Raw genomic sequence first — 21041 nt, forward strand, 5'->3', positions numbered from 1 at the left:
GAAGGCAGAGATGGAGGGAAGAGTTAAATAGGTAGAGAACTTGGTTCAGCTCAAAATGCTCAAAGCGAAGGCAGAGAATGGGAAGCTGGAGGATGGAAAAGCTGCCAGGAAAGCACCCTGTCAGACGCATGAATCTGGTCTCCAACTTGGAGTAATAGTCTGGTGGGTTTCTCTAAAGTCCTTTTATCACAGCAGAGGCAGATGGCTCAGGCCAGGGTTACAGAAAGGGGTGGGGCAGGAGCATTGGGTACAGTAGACAGCCAGTGAGGGTGGTGGGTCCCGCCTGCCCCTGCATTCCTAAAAGAGGTTTGCAAGGGTTCAGAACAGGAGATCCAGGTACATATCCAGCCAGAGCTCGTCTTAGTCACTAGCTTCTCGGTTTCTGTTCCTTTCCTTTAGCTGCTGAATCTTTTCCTGGCATCTTCTCAGGTACCCCCGCCCAATCCCGACTAAATCCCGGAGAAGTGGAATCTCCACAAGATTTTTATGGGTCTAGCAGGGGCCTGGGCATGCTCAGTAGGCTACGTGACTCTGTCTCTCTCTCTCTCTCTCTCTCTCTCTCTCTCTCTCTCTCTCTCTCTCTCTCTCTCTCTCTCTCTCTCTCTCTTTCTCTCTCTCTCTCTTGTTCTCTCTCTCTCTCTCTTTCTCTCGGCAGGGAAGGTGGCGAGTGACTAGTTAGAAGTGCCTATGGCAAGTCTTCTCCCCCCAGATTCCCCCTACAAAGGGACGATGCAAAGGTAGAGGCACCTTGCTTCTCAGCATCTGAACTTGGAAGGTGCTGCAGCTGCCCACTGAGGCCACCCGTTCCCCAGCCAGAAGACCGGCCGGCCGCTCTCCATGGTACTGCGGAGAGATCAGCTCCGCCCTTCTCTTTCAGAAGGACAGCACTCGGCGTCACGTAACCCAGCCTTCTCGGGTTTCACCACCGCCTCTTCCTCCCCCCCCCCCCCCTTTCCCTCTCATCCTCCTCCTGCTCCCCCTGCTGCTCCCCTCCGTTGCATGTTCTTCCCCTCCGCACTCTTGGAGATAGACGCTCAAGCCTGACGCCTCGGAAAAAGGCAACAACAATCGCCTTATTCTTAAACCTCAGGAAATTCGCATTGACCGATGCATGCTTCAGGCTCTGGCTGAAGCTAAGGGAATAACCAGGCAGGTAAAGAAGCTCAATTTGGCCTGGGGGAGGGGTTGGGGCGAGGCAAGCTAGAGAAGGGTATGTTTCCCTGTTGTAACTGGGCCAGGATATGCCACAAATTCAGAGAGAGGGAAGGATGGGTGGTGGGAGGGTGGAGGAGTGTAGATTTTGCTTGTTTTGCATATAGCCTTTCAAATAGCAAGAAGATGAGATGGTGGAACTAGGTAGCAACTTAAAGGTTCAATGCAGTGATTTATTATTTAAAGAAAGAAAAGAGAAAGGCAGCTAGAAAGCAAAACAATAAAATAAAACATATCTACATCTCTTTCTTTCGCTTGCTTCCCCATCAGTCCTGACTGTGCCCATCCTTAATTTGTGCAATAGACTTCAGGCTCCAAGAAACTGCACTGGTCTCAGGGATGGTGCTTAGAGACTGGGCGGGAAAGCCAGGGAGAATATTGGGTGTGCATTGGTATTGAGGTACTTTGCGAAAGCCAGAGGGATAAAGATAAAACTTGTAATATTTCTCCCACAGAATTTCAGATTCTTTATGGGGATATATATATATATATATATATATATATATATATATATATTGAAAGGTTTTATGATAAGGGGTGTATGTGTATGTATGTGTGTGTGTGAGAGAGCATGTGTGTATGTCACTAAAAACATAAAAAAATAAACATAACTGCAGCTGATCAGCATGCTATATTGATCCTTCCGGTGACTTGGGAATGAATTTTGTTCTAGAAACAAAAGAAAAGATTAATGAGGCTGTTAGGCAGCTTTTGAATTAGAGCGCTTCTTGTTTTGGCTGCGGTATGGTTGTTTTTCAGATCCCTTTATTTCATCCTCTAATTTGTGAACTCTCCAGGTCTTTTCTGAGCACTGAGAGAGAATCCTCTTTTGCCATAAAAATACAGATACTGTCTCTCACACAATGAGCTTCCTCTAGGAACTGGAAGAGCCAGTGACCTTCCCTTATGATAAGAATATACTATACATTCTTCCAGATTTTCCCCTCCTTCCTTCCATTCTTTATAAAGAATGGTCAAGGTGTGCATCAGAGGAGGAGGGCAGGAGCAAGGGGGCAGAAAGGTTATGTGAGATATATAAAATTATACAATAATAAGATCCAACAGTCAGCCACTAAGCCTGTCTCTATGCCTCACCCCCCTCCCCGTGTGTGTGTGTGTGTGTGTGTGTGTGTGTGTGTGTGTTGAAAGACAGAGTCAGAACCAGAGGGAGAGATAGCGACAAACAGAGACAGATACACAAACAACCTGAGAATGGCCTCTAAGCATACCTTTTTGACAGAGCAGACTAATTTTACTAAATGCTGAACATTTGTCATATTCCACATCCTACTTAAACATTGAGAGTTGCTGAATAATATGTTATTATTGATCATTTTTAAAAGCAGCTTTCTTTGGGTTTGGCACAGGAGTAGAAGAGATATGACTTTTAAGACGTGAGGGTGAGGAATGCATCAGCCATAATAAATAGGCAACTGAGATTTTTGTTACCATTAGGTAAGAAGTGTATGAGTGCATTGTGTGTGTGAGGTGTGTGTATGGGGGGAGGTGTGTGGGTTGGAAGAAGAGAACCCGTCATCAATTTCATCTGGGCAGGAACTTAAAGTGGGATCCCCTAGCTTGATGGCTCTCAGCTGACACCTGTAGGGATCACTCTGAACTGAAGAGAAATGCTCTCAGTTCCCTCCACCGAGGAGCAGCCACAATGCAGTGCCATAAATTACTGCTAGTTTCAGCTTGTAGGGAAGAAAGTGTTAATTGGATAGTGAGCTCTGTGTCCAAGCAATAAATTTGGTGTGTGTGTGTGTGTGTGTGTGTGTGTGTAGGAGATAGTGAGACATGATGAGAGCAGTTGTTCCATTGGAATGAACAAATGATACATTTTAATTTTTCTCAAAACATGAGTTATTTGGTTTAAAAAATTCATAGCCACTCCTTTAAGATTTATTGTTTCTACCATTCAAAAGTCTGTCAGATGAGAGTTAAATAAAAAGAAGTGATTTAATAGCACACTGACTGATTCAAAGGTAAAGCTTTAAATTCTAGCATCCTGGAGCTATAACAGCTGAGGTGACATACATGCCAACTGCTGTTCTGACCACACAAATCCTAATGGCTGGCAGCCAGGTAAAGACTTGAGGAGGAGTCAGATTACTATGCTGTTAGGCAGAATATTAAATACCCATATTTGAAATAGCTATTATTATGGCAGTAAGAACATAAATACTGCTAATTTTGGCTCCAGTTAGATATTTTTTTATTATAACAGATTATGTATGTGATAAAAGGGAGGAATATATTTGCTGAAAATTTTAAAGAGGCTCCTAAGGAGCTTACATTCCTGTTGTCTGGGAGACAAGTGAAGTGGAATGCTATATAAATGTAAGCCAGCATCTTCCTGCTGAAATTTGATATGTTTACCTGTTATAAAAGTAGCTCTTAGCTGAGGTTTGAACAGGTTGTATTAACTCTCTCTGTAACCAGCACACAGTATGAGGAGGAAACCTTTAAAGGGGCTTTTCATTTCTCTCTTGGTACAATTTGGAAATTAGAACTTTCTTGGACAATTGAAAAGGAAATCATATCCAAATTATTATTAAAATTCTGGGTTACCAATGAACAGAAATGGTAAACTCGAGGTTGTAATAGCTTTCGGTAAGAGTATGACATTTAAATAGTAGGAAATATTAGGCCTTACTGTGTACACACACACACACACACACACACACACACACACACACACACACACACACATCTGTATCCAATAAGATTAATTCTCTGGTTTGTCAAAACCACAGGTTACATACTTGCTTTCCTAGTTCAGTAATGATTTATATAATACTATAATTGACTACAGGCCTTAATTTTTATTTTAATTTCCACAGATTTTTTGGGTTCTTATAAAAAGACAAAATAAAATCAAAATGCATCGCCAATATACAACCAATTGACATGCTGGCACCTTAGTGTGGCCTTGCAGAGGTGGAGAAAATCGAAGAGCTGTTGAGATTTGACTTCACCATCTAGCAGCTTCTGGCTGTTTCACAACAGGGTTTGAGTCCTACTGGCAGGGTTGGTAAACATAAGGTGAAATCATCCCGGAGACGCATGCACAAGAATTTTGCCCTTGGCTTCAGTGGTGCTGGAAGCCCATGATATGGCAGAAGAAGCAGGCATCTGATGCTTTTCTGGTATCACTAGTGTCCTTTCTCAGTTTGTGCTTGGGGCCAACATCTGGAAGGCCCTCAAGGTTCTCCAAAATCCAAAGATACTGGCACATTGTTGGCTTCCTGCCACTTCTTGAGAAGAGTGTGTGTTGCCTCTTCACTCTGCTTCCCTTTCGCTGGCACCACACCTGTAGTACATTGCAGGTGTTGATATTGAAAGAGTGACGTGTTTTTGAAGCAACAATTTTCCTTACTTTACATCACTGGATGCAAATGGATCTGTGATTTTTCCTGAGCCTCGGTGACCATCTTTTTCAGTGCGTTGCCTCCAAAGTGTCTCCTCCCTTTGGCCTGGAAGTTCTGTGGCTAGCCTGTACCACTGGGGTCTCTGATTTCCTGTTGGAAGGGGACTACTGGGAGAGAGGAAGGGGCTGCTGGAAGAGAAGAAGAAGAAAAAAAGACCTAGAGGAGGGTGAGCCCCTCCTGTTTCCACCTGCCCCCTCTCCCCCACTCCTCTGCAGACCCCCATTTCTCCGTGACGGTGTCCAGGACCGTTTCGACCCTGTCGCCTCCTGCTCCCCCCCGCCGTACCCCAGCCCCGAGCATGGGGTCGGCGCTGGTTCAGCGTGGGGGCTGCTTTCTTCTATGCCTGTCGCTGCTGCTGCTGGGCTGCTGGGCAGAATTGGGCAGCGGGTTGGAGTTCCCGGGTGCCGAGGGCCAGTGGACACGCTTCCCTAAGTGGAACGCCTGTTGTGAGAGCGAGATGAGCTTCCAGCTGAAGACACGCAGCGCCCGGGGCCTCGTGCTCTACTTCGACGACGAGGGCTTCTGCGACTTCCTGGAGCTCATCCTGACTCGGGGCGGCCGCCTGCAACTCAGCTTCTCCATCTTCTGCGCCGAGCCCGCCACGCTGCTGGCGGACACACCAGTCAACGACGGCGCGTGGCACAATGTGCGCATCCGTCGCCAGTTCCGCAATACCACGCTCTACATCGACCAGGCCGAGGCCAAGTGGGTGGAGGTCAAGTCCAAGCGCAGGGACATGACGGTGTTCAGCGGGCTCTTCGTGGGCGGCCTGCCCCCGGAACTGCGAGCTGCAGCGCTCAAGCTTACCCTGGCCTCGGTGAGGGAACGTGAGCCCTTCAAGGGCTGGATCCGTGATGTCCGGGTCAACTCATCGCAGGCACTGCCTGTGGACAGCGGCGAGGTCAAGCTGGATGACGAGCCGCCCAACAGCGGCGGGGGAAGCCCGTGCGAGGCGGGCGACGAGGGCGAAGGTGGCGTGTGCCTCAATGGAGGCGTGTGCTCCGTGATCGACGACCAGGCCGTGTGCGACTGCTCGAGGACAGGCTTCCGAGGCAAAGACTGCAGCCAAGGTAAGGTCTGCCCGACCCCCGTGGAGCCTCGGCCTGGGCTGGGCGGGAGGCCGGTGCATGGGGCCTTCCTCCTTCGAATGTCTCCAGGTGAAGACTTGTTCCTCAAGGCCATGCTGTCCTCTGCAGATAGCTCCTCCCTTTGCAGCCTCTTAATGGGCAAGCCTCCCTCACATCCTGACACCCTGTCCATGCAAGTCTACCTATTTCCTAGTGACCAATAGAATGGTCACCTAAAACCTCAGTCCAAGTTTGGCAGGTCCCTGTAGTTTGATGGCTATTGCTCACCTACATAGCCCCGTACCACTAGTAATATAGTACACCCACCTTGCCTCTAGAAGACTGAGCATGGGTTTGGTGAGAAAATTAAATGTAGGGTAAGCAATCCTGGACCATCTATGGTAGAGCTGTCCACATGGTTACAGGCCAAATCACACTCGACAGTCCATAGATCCTGGGTATCATTACAGATCCAAAACCTGCTTCTAGTTGTGGAAAAATAAGAGATTTTCTTCAAGAACAGGAGGCTTTTAGAAAGTAGTATTGGTTTCCTTGGTTCCATCCCCCAAATTTGCCGTATTTGAGTGGAATTTTGTGATTTCTTTGGTTTCTTCAAGTATGAGATAGGTCAGCTAATGCTGAAGAATGATAGATGAGTAATGTAGTTCCTGGTTAACAAATCCTTGGTAACAAAGTGCTAGAGCAATTTAGATGTCTCTGGGCTGGGAAGATTGGCCAGGCTCTTGAACAGGATGCATGTTAGCAATGAAAAGATATTTTCCAAAGAAACCCAACTGATGTCATTTCTGTGAGTAGCAGAAGCCCAGTTGTTTCCGTGGTCCGTAAGGCTTAAAATAAAGCACATCTATTCACCCCTTTATATAGAAAATACAGTTTTATGTCTATCTCTTCTATGTTTTTTATTTTTACTTTTTATAACAATGACTAAGAAAATTATTCCTTTATAAATGCAAGGAAACCCATGAACAGAAAGAGAGTGCGTAGTATGGCTAGGATGAAACATATTAGTGGCTAAGCAAAAGAGGTGTCTTGGTTTCTGCTAGGCTCATAGCTTGGGGTCAAATCAAAGCAGTCAGTGTATAGTATATAGTATGTATGGTGGAAGTGGGGAGAAAAAGCAAATTATTATATCTGATTTGAAAAGACAGGGACCAAAAGCTCTATGTGTGACTGTGGTTTATTGTGCGATGTCTGTTGTTTTTTTTTCTTTAATTTCCCCTCTTGGCTGATACTGCTGAGAAAGGAGGCAGCCTTTGTAATTCTTATTAGACTTGGCAGCTCTCTCCCATTTGGCTTTTAAAGAGAGGGAGACATGATGAAATTTGTAACTGCTTAACCAGCAAAGAGAGTTAGTTAGGGAGAAAGAAAGTGTTATTCAGGAGTGTTCTGTAGCATTCATTGGAACATTGGTGGGGTGTTTAAGAGTTATTAACTGTGCTTTGTTTTCATTGGGTTTATGTTCGGTTCTTTGACATAAATCATTAGAGATAACTGTATCCTATGTCTCATACTGCACTTCAATTCTGTTGGTAAATTTCTCTGAACATAATACCAGATTTCTTGTTTTACAAAAATAGAACAGAGCAATTGTTTTCCTCTTTCAAATCTAGCTGAATTGTAAATCCTAAATATGATAGCTAGATGAGAGGAATTCAGCAGTATAACTTGAAGTTGCCTACATTTGTACTGATTAATAAAAAATGGCAATTATTATTTTTATGGGAAAATACTTTTTTTAAGCATCCTGATGCCACTTTAAATGACAAAGAAGGCAACTTAATGAAATATAACTTCCTTTCTTAAATTAAGAAACAAATATGACACAATGACAGCTTGTACTGTGTGGGAGAGTGTTTTAAATGGATTTTAAAAATATTTCAATGCATTTTAATGTAGGGATCCAAGGATCATGCATAATCAGGAACAGTTAAGACTGGAGAAAGCCTGAAAAAAAAAGTAATCTCAAAGAGAAACAGAATTAGATGTTTCCAAAATACATTTTGTTTTGACAAATGCATAGTTCTTTCTGTAAGGTGCATAATTTGGAATGAACATGATGAATATTGGAGCAGTATAGTATATGATGCCTAAGAAAAGTCATCCCAAGAAGCTAAGTCCATCAGAATTGTTCTGAGCATTGATTCATTTTGAAAATTTGAACTAAAATGGAATGTAAAGATAACCACTAAGTCATGGCAAGAAAACAAAAGTCTGGATTCTTCTGATTATCAAAGAAATGAAATGGAATGATTAAGGCATAGTTTGTCTTCCCAGAAGCATTGGCCTCACTTTGCCTATTTTCTGTTTCATGTGTGTCAAGTGACTATTGAATAATTAATTGGAGTAGATGCCTCTCCCAACACCGATCATGCATTGACGACTGGGGAAGATGATTTCTATTCAGATGAAGTGTAAACAAAGCTCTGGCTTCACTCAGTATTTACACTGATTACCACATTCTTTATAAACCCAATTTAAAAACAAAGTAAGTAAATATTCATTACAGAAAATGTGCAGGAAAGATTATAGTTAAGCAAATATTAAACACAGAGAATTAAGGCATCTCCTATCCCTACAATTCCTTTTACACTTAGTTTAGGAGGTCCAATATATTGTAGTGACCTTCTATTTAAAGCAATTAAGAACTATCTGGTGGTTGCAGCCCACACTATTAATCCCAGCACTAGGGAGGCAGAAGCAGGTGGATCTCTGTGAGTTCAAGGACAGCTAGGACTGACCGGACAACAAAAACAGCACAAACAGACCAAAATGATGATTAATAAGGAATTATTAATCTCCAGATCTAAGTAAATCCTAGAATTTTCATGATCACATGTTAAGATTTCATACCAGATTGTGGTGTCATTTTCTTTCAGTTTCTCTATTCAAATTACTATAAAGATGCATTATTGATTAATATTATTGGACATGGCAGTGCACTCAATGTCTTAAGTGCTGCTTCAATGAAACTCTTTTACATAACTTTACTGAGATCAGAGATTTAATGATACACATTCATAATTTGCTTTTTCATCTCTTTTTACACAGAAGTATAGATAGATTGACGGTTTTACACATGTCAGAGCTTTAGGCTTATACAATGAAATGGTGATTACACGCATAAGTAGCTCCTAGCTCGACATTCTATAGTCTGTTCAGGAGGCTCACCATTTGAAAGAATATATACGGGAAATGAAAATGGTGGTATATTTTAAAGACTTGCCATATAGTGTGTGGAATTTTAAAAGAGCGTGATGGGCCCAATCCAAGGTTTTCTTGAGGTGTTGGTGTTGGACTTAAAGCTGGAATATGAAAGGGACTCTACAGGTACACACGGAGGAATGTTCATGAGGGAAACCCAGAGCATGGCACAGCCTGGCCCTGCCACTCTCAGGAGTTCTCTCTGAATGGAACTATCAGTACGTATTCAACAGGGTAGTCGGGACAGGACTTGCTAGGGTTTTTGAACTATTCAAGGACTTTAAGCACCATTAGGCACAAGTGTATTACATGTGAGATGAGAATGGCAGTGTCGTATTTAAATTTCAATAATGACACTTTAACATCAGTTTACAAAACAGATTGCAAGGGGGAAGAGTAAACGAAAAAAATATTATTTTATGTTTGTCACTCAACAGCAGCTGCTGTGCTCCTACTATAACTGTAGCTCAAAGTATTGGAGAAAGTAGAGAAAAAAATCTTAAAAGGAGTCAGTACTTCAAGTTAGGATTCATGTCTTAAGGAAGTTAGAATCTTCATGGACTTAGTTAGGTTTAGAGATTTAAGCTCATTTATTGTTCATAACACTGCTTTCCACTTGGAAAATCATTGTCTAATCTCTGTATAGACTATCACTTGCTTTCTCTTGGTTTATCCAATTGAGGCCATAGACTTCTGGAAAGCAATCACAATACCATATGGTGTCATGCTCCAAATACAATACACTGTAATCAGTTTATCTATGAACAAAAAGTAACGTATAATGACTGCCTAGTACAACATTGTAAACCACTTAAAATAAAATATTATGTATAATAGTTCTATAGTTCCTACAGGAACCTATAATTTTTATGAGATTTTTTTAAGTTAAATTGTAAATACTGAACAAAAATGATATAGAAACAGTGCCAGATTTTTATTTGAGGTCTGTTGTTGTAGAGAAAAAAATAGTTACCCGTGCTAAAAAAGCTTCAAGTAGGACAAATCTCATGAATGGATTCCTCCTCGCGGAAGCATACTGGGAATTTCTTACTATTAGACAGTGAAATGACCACAACATAGTTACCATTCTAGAATTCAACTGATTCACAGAATTTATTTTCCTTTTCATATTCTGTTGAGTAATTTTAGTTTAGGAGCTAAATTACTCATACTCTTTGGCCTGCCTGCCCAAACATTATAAGTGGGAAAACTTAAATATTTGTTATTCAGTTTAGGACTTGGCATAAGAGCAATATTTGCTTTCATAGAATTTCCATGAAAACTAAGCTGGTGACTTTTGGTAAACACAGAGAATGGTGGATGACGTGGGCTGGGCACTGGGTGGTATCTGCTTCCATGTTGTGCTTTTGTTTTGGTAAGCACAGAGAATGGTGGATGACGTGGGCTGGGCACTGGGTGGTATCTGCTTCCATGTTGTGCTTTTGTTTTTGTAAACACAGAGAATGGTGGATGACGTGGGCTGGGCACTGGGTGGTATCTGCTTCCATGTTGTGCTTTTGTTTTGGTAAACACAGAGAATGGTGGATGACGTGGGCTGGGCACTGGGTGGTATCTGCTTCCATGTTGTGGATGACGTGGGCTGGGCACTGGGTGGTATCTGCTTCCATGTTGTGCTTTTGTTTTTGTCAGTGCCAACAGTATTGTCGAAGGGTACCTACTTTTAAAACCTAAACTCCAATGCAGTAATCTGTTTAGTGATCAAAATTTCACCAAACGACGAAAGGAATAATAAAGGCAATAAGCTTTTCTTTCTAATAATAAGCTTTTCATTCTAAAGCTGTGAGTCAAAATTTTTAAAAAATTCTATGTAAAAATTTTATGACTCAATAAACGTTGACCACAAAAACATCTCTTCCAACAGTCTTCCATCCTTGAGATAACACCTGCACTATTCCCAGCCCTGTGCTTGAACAGCAGTCTTTCCAGTTAGCTAAAACAAGACTGGGTGGAGGACGCAGAGCAGTGGCCAAGCACTGGTTCAGCTTGTGCAATCACTGGGTTGGACAGCCAGAACTTAGCCAACAAAAACAAAAGCAAGAAAATAATATCTATAATGTCTGTAGTCATATTATCTATCTATAATAGGAGACTTTTAAATGACCAACCTAAGCTTGGGTGCCCAGTTTATAATTTGTTTTTGAAATTTTCATATAAAAGATAAATATACTTACATGTCTGCCTAAGACAGGCTAATAATATATTTTAAATTTAAAAAAGATGTTACAGTTTTCGCAAACACACTATATTGTTTTTATATATAGACATATGTATGTATGTATATGTATATACATATACGTATGGCAGAGTGCTTGTGCTCCCACTGTGGCCATCACTCAATAAAATGTGACAAGGTGACTGATAAGAACAAGAGAGAGTACTGGAATTATATTGGGAATCTGTTATGTTTAGTTGTATTTTGAGAATTAGGAGGTGAGCCTGTGAGCTTCTAAGCTGTCACCATCCACTTCTGTGTTTCTTTAGAACAAAAATAAGCATGAATGGAAAGTTACATGTCATCACAGACAGACAAGTTCTGTCTTATTATAATAAAGCTTCCTTAAATGTCACTTTGCAAACATCCACAAACATTTCTGATAGAATATTGAACAAGTTTTTATGTCAAAATGCATCTTATTAAAATATTATGTAAAACCTACACAATATCATTCACGTCTGTATAATTTTATGGCTCGATCTTCTTATTTTTCCTTATTTAAAAATACAGGAATAGATATATTTGCATAGTTTACCGAATAGTAAGTTTTAAATTTTCTAATACGGTTTGGAGAAATCATTTCAGCCTAGCTTCCAAATATTTATACTTCAGTACTGCAGTGGGGATAGGCAGGGTGCATTCTCAGATTTCTTTTCTGCCTTATTTACATTTTATTGTGTAAACAGAACATGATTAAAATCAGAAGAAATAATATGAGGCTTGGCTTTGTCCTTAAATAGACATTATATGCATGACAAGGCCCTTAAAATACTGTGTCTCAGTTTCCAGTCAGTTTACTAAAACGTTGACAGCTCTTCCTGTCCTATTGTGTAGAGTGTATGAAAGTGGTTGATGTGTACAAACCCTACAACTATTCAGTGTGGTGGTTACACTCGTGGTTGAAGGTTAAATGCTGTCTTAGCAATCTTATGCTAGGATTATTTTGATTCTATGCATCACTGACACCCAGTACTAGTCACCTTCTTTGGTGGTGTTCTGCTGCTGCACAAGGATACATGGCAAATGGAGTTACCATGACACTAGTTTCCTTGTCTCTCGGTAACACTCTAAACCAAACACGTGTAACTGAGGGCAATAACTCTTATAAATAATATTATGAGCCTATAACTTTGAAGATTTAAAGAGACACAAATAATCTATGATGACAGAGGTCAGAATAAAATTAATTGTTCTGTAATGTTGAAAGAGAGTAGAGCTTTGGGTCTAGGTAGTGGTTATTTGGGATATATATGTGAGAATGAATATTCTTTGACCTATACACTGAAGATCTGTGCACTTTATTGTATGTAAGAGCCACTTAACTTCTTAAAAAGTCTTCAAATTAAAAATGATTGCTGTTTAGTGAATAATTTACAAATTACAAATTATATATGAAAGGTAAGGTGTGAGGTAATTCTCAGTGGGGTTACACATTAAAATATTTTCATGCAAAACATTCAATATTTGTAATAAAAATGCAAACATCACTCCAGAGAGCCCACACATTTTATATATAAGTAAATTAAGAACTAATAGAGTTCTTTGTTTAAAGTACCTGATAAAACGTTTGAAGTTGAATCATTTTTCAATTTCTGACACCATAACAATGTTTAGAAGTAAAACACACTTTTAATTTTGATTTGTATTGTTTAAACATGTATCTTGTCATTACAATTAATCAATGTAAACCTTTCAATTTGAACAGCCCAACTGCTGAAATTGTCAAACTGCTGATTGATAAGTTTGAATGAGCTCAATTCAATACTTAAGTGAGTAATTGGATATTGGAAAACACATTACTAGATAATCCAACCAAATTTTTACAAATCTTCTAAGTCTATAAATAAACATGCTCTCCACAAATGCTGTATGTCCCATTGTATGTCCACTAGCTCACTGGTGCTGCAGACACCCAATAAACATGAAAATAGCTTAAAAGTGTTCTCTCGCCATTGTAGTATTGCTAATAATTTTTTATTTTTACTTAGTGAAATCATTTTGTATTGAGTTCCAGCCATCTCCCTCAGTTATTTCCACAACAGTCATACTGCCCCAGCTAGGTATAAGTGCCATTTTACTTAGGAGCCACATGCAGGTTAGAAAACTTCACTTTCTAAAAAGCCCAATAGCATGGACAATAGGACTGGAATTTGAGTGTAGGTGCTCAGACATCTCTGCAGTGACAGGCTCTGCATCTCAAAGCCTGCATATTCTTTTCCTAAAGGGTAAACAGTTGCTGGGATAATTGTAAACTGCTTTAGGTGGCTGACTTACACTAATACTTTAGATTTGAGGGTTGTAACAGACTTAAATTGAGTGCCACTTCCCAATGTCAGGACACCGAACAAAACAACATAACTTGTAAAGTTTATCACACATATTGGCTTCTCTTGTTGACCTTCTATTAGCAGGATGCTTAGTGGGCTGCCTAACCTCCAGTAATCAGAAGAGAAATCCCTGTATCTTGCACCCAACGAACACTACCCTTTGTCCTTCTGAGTTAGAAAGAATTGCATTTTACACACACACACACAAAGCCACACTGTATTTCTTCCAGTTTTAATGTTTTAAATAAAAAGTTTGAGGTCCATGGTAGTTTGGTACAAATGCAAACACCTAGGTCAGTCAAATAATCGATACTTACTGAGTTGGATTGTGGTTCCCCTAAGGATACAAATATTGGATATTGGAGAAAGCATTGCTCATTAGTCCTCTTGTAAGCATAGATGGGAGTAAAGTGAAATTAAAAAATGAGATCCTAGTTCTTGGAGAAGTGAGTTTGGCTTCCTAACTTCTTGCTAAACGGTCATTCTTGGAGTTAGAAAGATGCATTCTTTATGCTATTCCTGGTAGCTTATAAGAGACTATTCTTAGAAGGAAGTGGGAGGACAAGTCTTAGCTGGCAAGCCAAAGTGCTCTCTTGAACTCTTGTGTGCTTACTTGTGCTCCACACTCTGTGCGGCACATTAGCAGGATGAGTGGGACGTCATCTGTACAGTCTGAGGACAGTGCTGCTTCTTTGAAACTTATGTAGTTTGCTTTTCTAGAAAGGCCTAGAAATCCAAAAGTTAGAAGAGAAGACACCAAATGCAATTGTCATCTAACCATCCTTTTGCCACCAGGAGATATGTCCTGTTAGAGCCAGTGAACTTTGTGTTGATGCTCATCCGCAGCGGAAGCAGCAGTGATCAGAGAGCCCAGGAGACACTGCTGTTCCCGACCTAACGACACCTGGGCCTCTCTGTACAGACAGCTTAGCTTCAGTGTTTCTTAAATATTGCTAGATTCAGCAGAATGAAGAGCCTCAGTCCAGCAGAAGCAAGGAAATTAAAGACTCATGTTTTTCTTCTAAGTAATGATGTCTCTATAATTAATCATGCGTGGATTCTCCTTTGGGAAGAAGCTGGCCTGGCAGCATATAACTATAACCACTGCGTGGAAGGTTCAATTTTCTACCTTCAGCTCTCTTTCTTTAGTGCAAAAGTGAACTCCCCTAAAATTAATATTCTTGGTTATTTAAAATTATATGTGATATTACTGGGTTCTCCGGCAGAAACAGAAAGGGGGAAGAGCCAGACTTGCCAGACTTTCCCTGGGGCTGAGCTGGATGGTGAGTGACTTAAACCTCCCCTCTGGCCACCAGGGAGAAACAAACACACACACACACATACAGAGTCAGGAGTCTGTCGAAGCAGGATCCATTTTATTGCATCAGGCAGGAACTTATATAAGGCTGAGATAGGGGGTGGGAATCTTGGGATGGGTTGAGGCAGGGTAAGGAATAAGGGCCAATAATATCCTGCTAAGTTAGCAATGGCTGGGCAGAGTTGGGTTTGGGTAGGTCTGTGCTGAGTCACTCATATGCAGAAGTCATGGCCAAAGACAGGTCTCCAAACTCGAGCTAGGCTCAGGAAGTTACACTGTGCCTCACGCCGGGGCCTTATGAGGCCCAACATGACATTATATGTACTACATGCTTAATTGACTGAATTGAGAATGTTAAAAAATACAAAGTTAAATATTGTACTTCATTACCTGCGTTGCACAATTAAATGTGTAATAAGATACATTTATGAAAGCCTACTTGGATCAAATGCAGTGGAGATTGAGAAGTTTAGAAATAATGAGACCAAAGCCACAGAGAAACCCTGTCTCGAAAAACCAAAAGAAAAAAAAATGAGATATTCATTTTTCTACATAAATTTATGTGTAAGTGTATATGTTTACATTCAGACATACAGAAAAATATGAATTGCAAGAAAGTGATATAATTCAAGCAAAATCAGTTTTAGAAGTCAAAATTTTATATACAATTATTAAAAATAAATGTTACTTAAGATGTCCTTGAAGTACAATAGTCTATATATCCTAAAATATTTTTTGTCATTTATTTTTTCTTACACAGGACCTTAAAATATAAAAAGATTATTTTTAATCTCAAACTAGTACTTCTTTTCAGATTGAGCATACTATTAAAGGTTATATTACTTTTGCATTACATATTAGTGTCAGTGTTGTGTGAACAACAGCAAAAATAAAAACAAATGAATATGTTTACCTAAGAATAATGAAGGTTTTCAATTTCCATACATATGAAAGCTAAGGGTTTAAACTTACTAAGCTCTATACAAGGTCAAAATAAGCAGAAACCACTACATGAGTATAGGAGAATTTTAAAATAAACATTTCGCCAAAAAACCCCTCAAAGATCCTAAAAAGCACTTTTATGAAAATAATAAGAAATCTATTTTTAAAAATTTTTGGTTTTAGTATCTGTGTAACATAAGCTTCATAACATAACTCACTGCTTAGATTCTATTATTATATAATTTTGTTGCATAGTAAATCATTAGCTTTTTATTACTCTATCCTTGCAACTTTTAAGTTCTAATTGTTGCAATATAATATGCCTTTTTATCACAATCTACATCATTAAATTCAATTACATTTAAAGACTCCCCTGAAATATAAAAGTCGTATCATCTACACAGAAATACCTGTGTTTCATTTTAGCTAGAGAAAATGGAGATTTGGGCCGTTGCCAAACATACATGGGGGTTTATTTCTTCCAGTAGATAAATGAAAAGGACTGGGAAAAATAAGAAAAGTAGGAAAAAGAAGACAATTTGGGGGGAAAGTATTAGAGAAAATATGTAGTGGGGGAGAGAATGAGAGTGTGTGTGCAAGAGATGGGATTCTGTTGCACCTGCTATATTGATGGAACACTGTGGATTTAAGTTAAGGAAATTCATACATCTGGTCAGTGGGAAGGAGCTGTAATGTTCATTTTTGGTCTCTAACCAAAATGAACATTTGGGTTACAGAAATAAAGAGGAGAAAGGAAAGGGCAAGGGTAAGCACTGTTTCTTTAAGCCAATTATATGCTGTTTTCATCTTATTATAACATTTTATTGTTGCAATTCCCCCACTAAGTCAAAAGCAGTAGCCAGGGCATGCAATGCTGTGTCTATATATTTTGTGTTGTTTGCAGGCTTTTATCCACATTTGATCATTTAGTTCACCACAGATCCCTATAAGGTATGTACTCTTTTAGCTATTTCATAGGCGAGAAAGCTAAGGCTTAGAATTGAAAATTGCCTGCATTCATATAGTAGGAATTCTCCAAGTAGGCAGTAAAACCAAATTGTATGGCTCAGGAAGCCATATCTCCAACTTCTAATTCCTTCTTTAAGAAAACAGTAACTATATATCGTCTCCATGTCTTCATATGGTAGAATTCAGTGCTTTAAAGATGTGTGTATTGTGTAATGGTACTTCCCCTTTTTTAGAATTCTAACTTTAGTAACACTTCAGGCACTGAATTTCTTCTCAGTTTAATGAAAACGCTTTCACTACTGATGTAAATTAATATCTTCCTGTTATGTATTCTATGGAGATGAAATCCATATAGTTAGTGTCCCTTGGATTATGTTTATCAGACAGAAGAGAGAGAGAGAGAGAGAGAGAGAGAGAGAGAGAGAGAGAGAGAGAGAGAGAGAGAGAGAGAGAGCACGGATGAGAACTGAGAACTGTCTTCACTGGACACGAAGTCCTCTCTATTCTCCTTCAGTTACAGTGGTCTGGCACTCAACGTCCTTCCTTTGAAATCACTGTGCTTCTTACTGCTGGCAAATATCTCCCACAAGTAGTCCTCCCATTGTGCTCTACTTGTCTACAGCATCTTCTTTTTTCTTTCCTCTCATCTACCTTCCCTTTGACTTTCTCTAAGCTATTAATTTCCATCCATTCCTTAGGAATCGCATCACAGTGGCTTCATTAGACTTACAAGCTATTTTTAACCAATGAGTTAAAGAGAGTGCTCTCACTAGTGTTTGTAAATAAGAGGTTCAGAATTGTGTAACGGGGAATGTCTTGATACTATAGCAAACAGGAAAAGTTTGCCGGATAAATATAAATTGACAAATTGAAATAACATTATTTGAACTAACAAAAGGCAATTTGGTTCACGGAAGACCAATGATAGAAATTTGTCTGAAGAATAGAACATTGGCTTTGGCCAAATAAATGGAAAACTGCATTTTCTCTCAAATTTGTGTAAATGGGAAACCAGAACAAGAAGTGGTGGGTAAGTCTTCCCTGGGGGATGTTTTAGGTAGACAAAGGCCCTTGAATTTTCTCAGTTAAATGATACTCTGGGTTTCTTTCATTTCTCTTGTGATGTAATTATTATACCTCTTGGAAAACATTTAATGTGAACATTTCTTAAGTACTGAGTTGACCATAGAGTAAAACAAAAACATGCTTTATAAGTACCCTCCAACCTATCTCTTGTCAAAAGAAGAAAAGGATTCAAGTGCTGGAGCTGCTGTAATAATGGCTCTACCTACCTTATTCTGGGTCCTTGGACTGCACACTGGATGGGCTCTCCTATCACACACTTATGTTTGTCCTGAGCAATTGTCCGTGCCCTCTTTACTCAATGGAGTGCCCAGGCTTCTGTTTCCTTGAGCTCAGGTTACAGCTGCTGCCGGTATTTAGGATTCACCATGGACAACCTCTTGCTTGTTGTGCAACCTCTGGTGTATCTCCCATGCTGAAACCATGCTGTCTCTCACACTTCATAGGCTTTGCCACTATTCTTCTGGGAAATATAATTGGGTGAAAGTGACTTTGTCACTGGAATAAATTTTTCCTAGAGAAGGTTGAAATGAGAGGTCTGAAAAATAGTTTTGATTTTAAAACAAAGCAAATAAATAAAAAAGGAAAACAACCAAAATAGTCACTAAAACTATTTGTTTTGTGTCCTGTTCTTGATTACTTTGCCAGAGTAGATACACAAAGTAAAAATTCATTCTCATCTTTGACCCTTCTATTATTTTACGGTTCATAATTCTAAATTCCTTATTAAAAAACAATCATATATAAGGAGGTGAAATATTAGTCTCTAGGCAGGGCTCACTCCTGTGTTTCTGATACCAGAAACCTGCATGTTTGGTAGCATATATAAAGAGTTGAAATGGAAACACAAGTTTAAAAAATGAAATATCAAAACTATGAGCAAAATTTGCTGTTATTCATGGTATCAACAGCAAGATGTATGTCTGCGCATTTATTACTATATCTTTATTGAAGATGTATTACTAATAGTAGTAGAATTGGGCTTAGTTTTTGAAAAATTGCAAATACTGTTAAGAGTGCAAATTGTGAACCCTTTAAAAATTCTCCTGTGAGCTACCTTTGCTCCTAATGAAGACACCATCATTTCTAATGATTCAAAACACTGGATTGTTTTAATACAAAAAGAAATCAGTTTGCAGTAGTGCTTAGAAGTTTATAGAAACTGAGTAGGAAAAGCACTGGTTTTATGTTGGCACAAATGTGAACACAATGAAAGTGAGGAAATTTCATGGTTTAGGTTTATTTGGTGTGGAATGTGATGTTTTGATGCAGTCTGGAATTGAAGCCATCTTCTGCTAGAGTGGGCTGGCTCTGGCATAGCCTTATCCAAAGCAGTAAATGTACCACAGAGATGAGTACTGGAAAGAGAAATTAGACTACAAGGAAACTAATTACGGGCTTTTAATGACCATGTTCATTTGGTTGTGTTAATATTGTGTCATCCTAGGCTCTTGGTCTTGCCCACTAACAGTGTTGTAGTCTCCTCACCATTGCCTTAATCTTAGATTCCTTACCCATCATCCTAAACTCTTAGTCCTCTGTAGAAATGACCCTTTAAAGATGATTTTCCCCTTGGCTAAAGGATAAAACACAAATTCATAAGATTTTCCTGTCTTCCCAGGCTCCTTTCAGACATTGTTCTCCCTTCCGAAACCTTGTAAACAAGCCAATCATTTTTGATGTTATGAGCGGTATTTGCGCTTATGTCTTGGGGCCTTTATTTGTGCTTTTCTTCGCAGATTTTATGCTTTTCTGATCTCTGATGAAATTTCACCTGTTACTCAAAATTCATATATTATACTTTCTTTGTGAAGTCTATCTTGAAACCCCTTCCTGGTCATCACCACTGCTCCAGCAGGGCCTTTGCTGCTTTGTGTAGACCCAGTTCCTAGCTTTGATTTGTTGCCATAACCTATTGTCTCACCTATTTTTCCATTGAATCTAATTCCTCTGAGTGACACTTGTACCTTCCAGCTAACAGAGCTTGGTCCACAGTAGGGAGTTCAATAAATGTTAGTAAGCCTAATTAATTCCAAGACATGAGGAAGTTAGACTATTAAAGACAAAAGTCAAGCAGACCAAAAAAAAGAAGTTTTTGAAGAGAAATCCAAGCAACTCAATGTATAAGAAGTTTGACCTCAATAAGTAAATAAATGCTTATGAAAGAAAGGTACTACATTCTGTACAGCTGGTGGAGATTAAAGAGTACCATCATATCCAGTTTTGGCAGTGGTGTGGAAATACTGGCTTCCCTAGGTTTTTGCATGTGGTTGGGTAGAACAGAATTGCTACATTGCTTTTTTTTTTTTTAGGGACTGTTGGATAATGGCTATGGAAATTTAAGTAGGTGTATCCTTTTTAAAAAGTACTTCAAGAATTTTTTCCTGAGAAAAAATGGATAAGTTTGACAAGTTTGCAAATGTGTAGTACCCACACTTGTTGGACTTGGTTAAATGAACCACTATAGAACTGTGTCTGATGACTCATTACCTAATATGGATATATATGTAAGTTTTTACGTGTTTAAATATTTTAGTGAGTATAAGCAAAGATAAATGTAGCATAAATAACATATATATTTATGCTGAAGGAGGTAAACAACTTGTGAAGATCAATGAATGGAGCCCAGAAAATCTATGGATATTGTTGCAAAAATGTAATATATAAGTTCGAGACAATATTACGAAACAAAGTTGGCAATCTTTATCTTGTGAAGTTGTCTATTAAACTCTTTTGAAATGCCAACCACTGTCCATTTCAGAAGATGAGACCCATTATGTTATTCTCCAATAATTTGTACCATTGTGTTGAATCGAACATCCTGTTTCAGAAAGAATGTTCATGTTTTCAGAACAGAACAGAACATGAACTTTGCAGAATGTATTCCTAAGTGTGACATAAGGAGAATTTTAGAGTTTAAATCTGATATAATTCTGACTTTTTCAATACTTGGGTCTAGAACGTATTTCAAAAGTAGAACACCTGCTTATTGTGTGCAAAGCCATACCACTGACACATTTGTCAGGTTGGTCCTCCTCTTCGTAATTAATTAAAGGTTACTAGTGAGATGCAGGATTTGAGACCTTGTATAATGTTTCCCTCAGCATCTACCTGCACATTTTTTAAAAAAAATTTCTTTCTATTGACCCCCATCTCTGCCTTAAATCAGAGATGGCTGAGTAGGCAGAATACAGACAACTTGGTTTTGTAATACATTATTCTTGCAACAACTCC

At 39.4% G+C, this 21041-nt stretch overlaps 1 protein-coding gene across 44 annotated transcripts in view; it reads left to right on the forward strand.

Annotated features, from left to right (window-relative positions):
- The first annotated feature begins 559 nt into the window (after window positions 1-559).
- The window catches only part of Nrxn1 (neurexin 1), a 1109587-nt gene continuing 1089105 nt past the window's right edge, over window positions 560-21041 (forward strand). For 26 of the 44 annotated variants that reach the window (XM_075984298.1, XM_075984300.1, XM_075984304.1 and 23 more), the window contains exons 1-2: window positions 560-1153; window positions 4056-5713. In XM_075984298.1, coding sequence (XP_075840413.1) covers window positions 4942-5713 — 772 coding nt within the window. In that variant the 5' untranslated portion in view covers window positions 560-1153; window positions 4056-4941. The remainder of the gene's footprint in view (window positions 1154-4055; window positions 5714-21041) is intronic. The other 18 variants (XM_075984299.1, XM_075984306.1, XM_075984323.1 and 15 more) reach the window with 1 other exon arrangement.

Source organism: Microtus pennsylvanicus, chromosome 8 (assembly GCF_037038515.1).
Source record: "Microtus pennsylvanicus isolate mMicPen1 chromosome 8, mMicPen1.hap1, whole genome shotgun sequence".
NCBI classification, from domain to species: Eukaryota; Metazoa; Chordata; class Mammalia; order Rodentia; family Cricetidae; genus Microtus; species Microtus pennsylvanicus.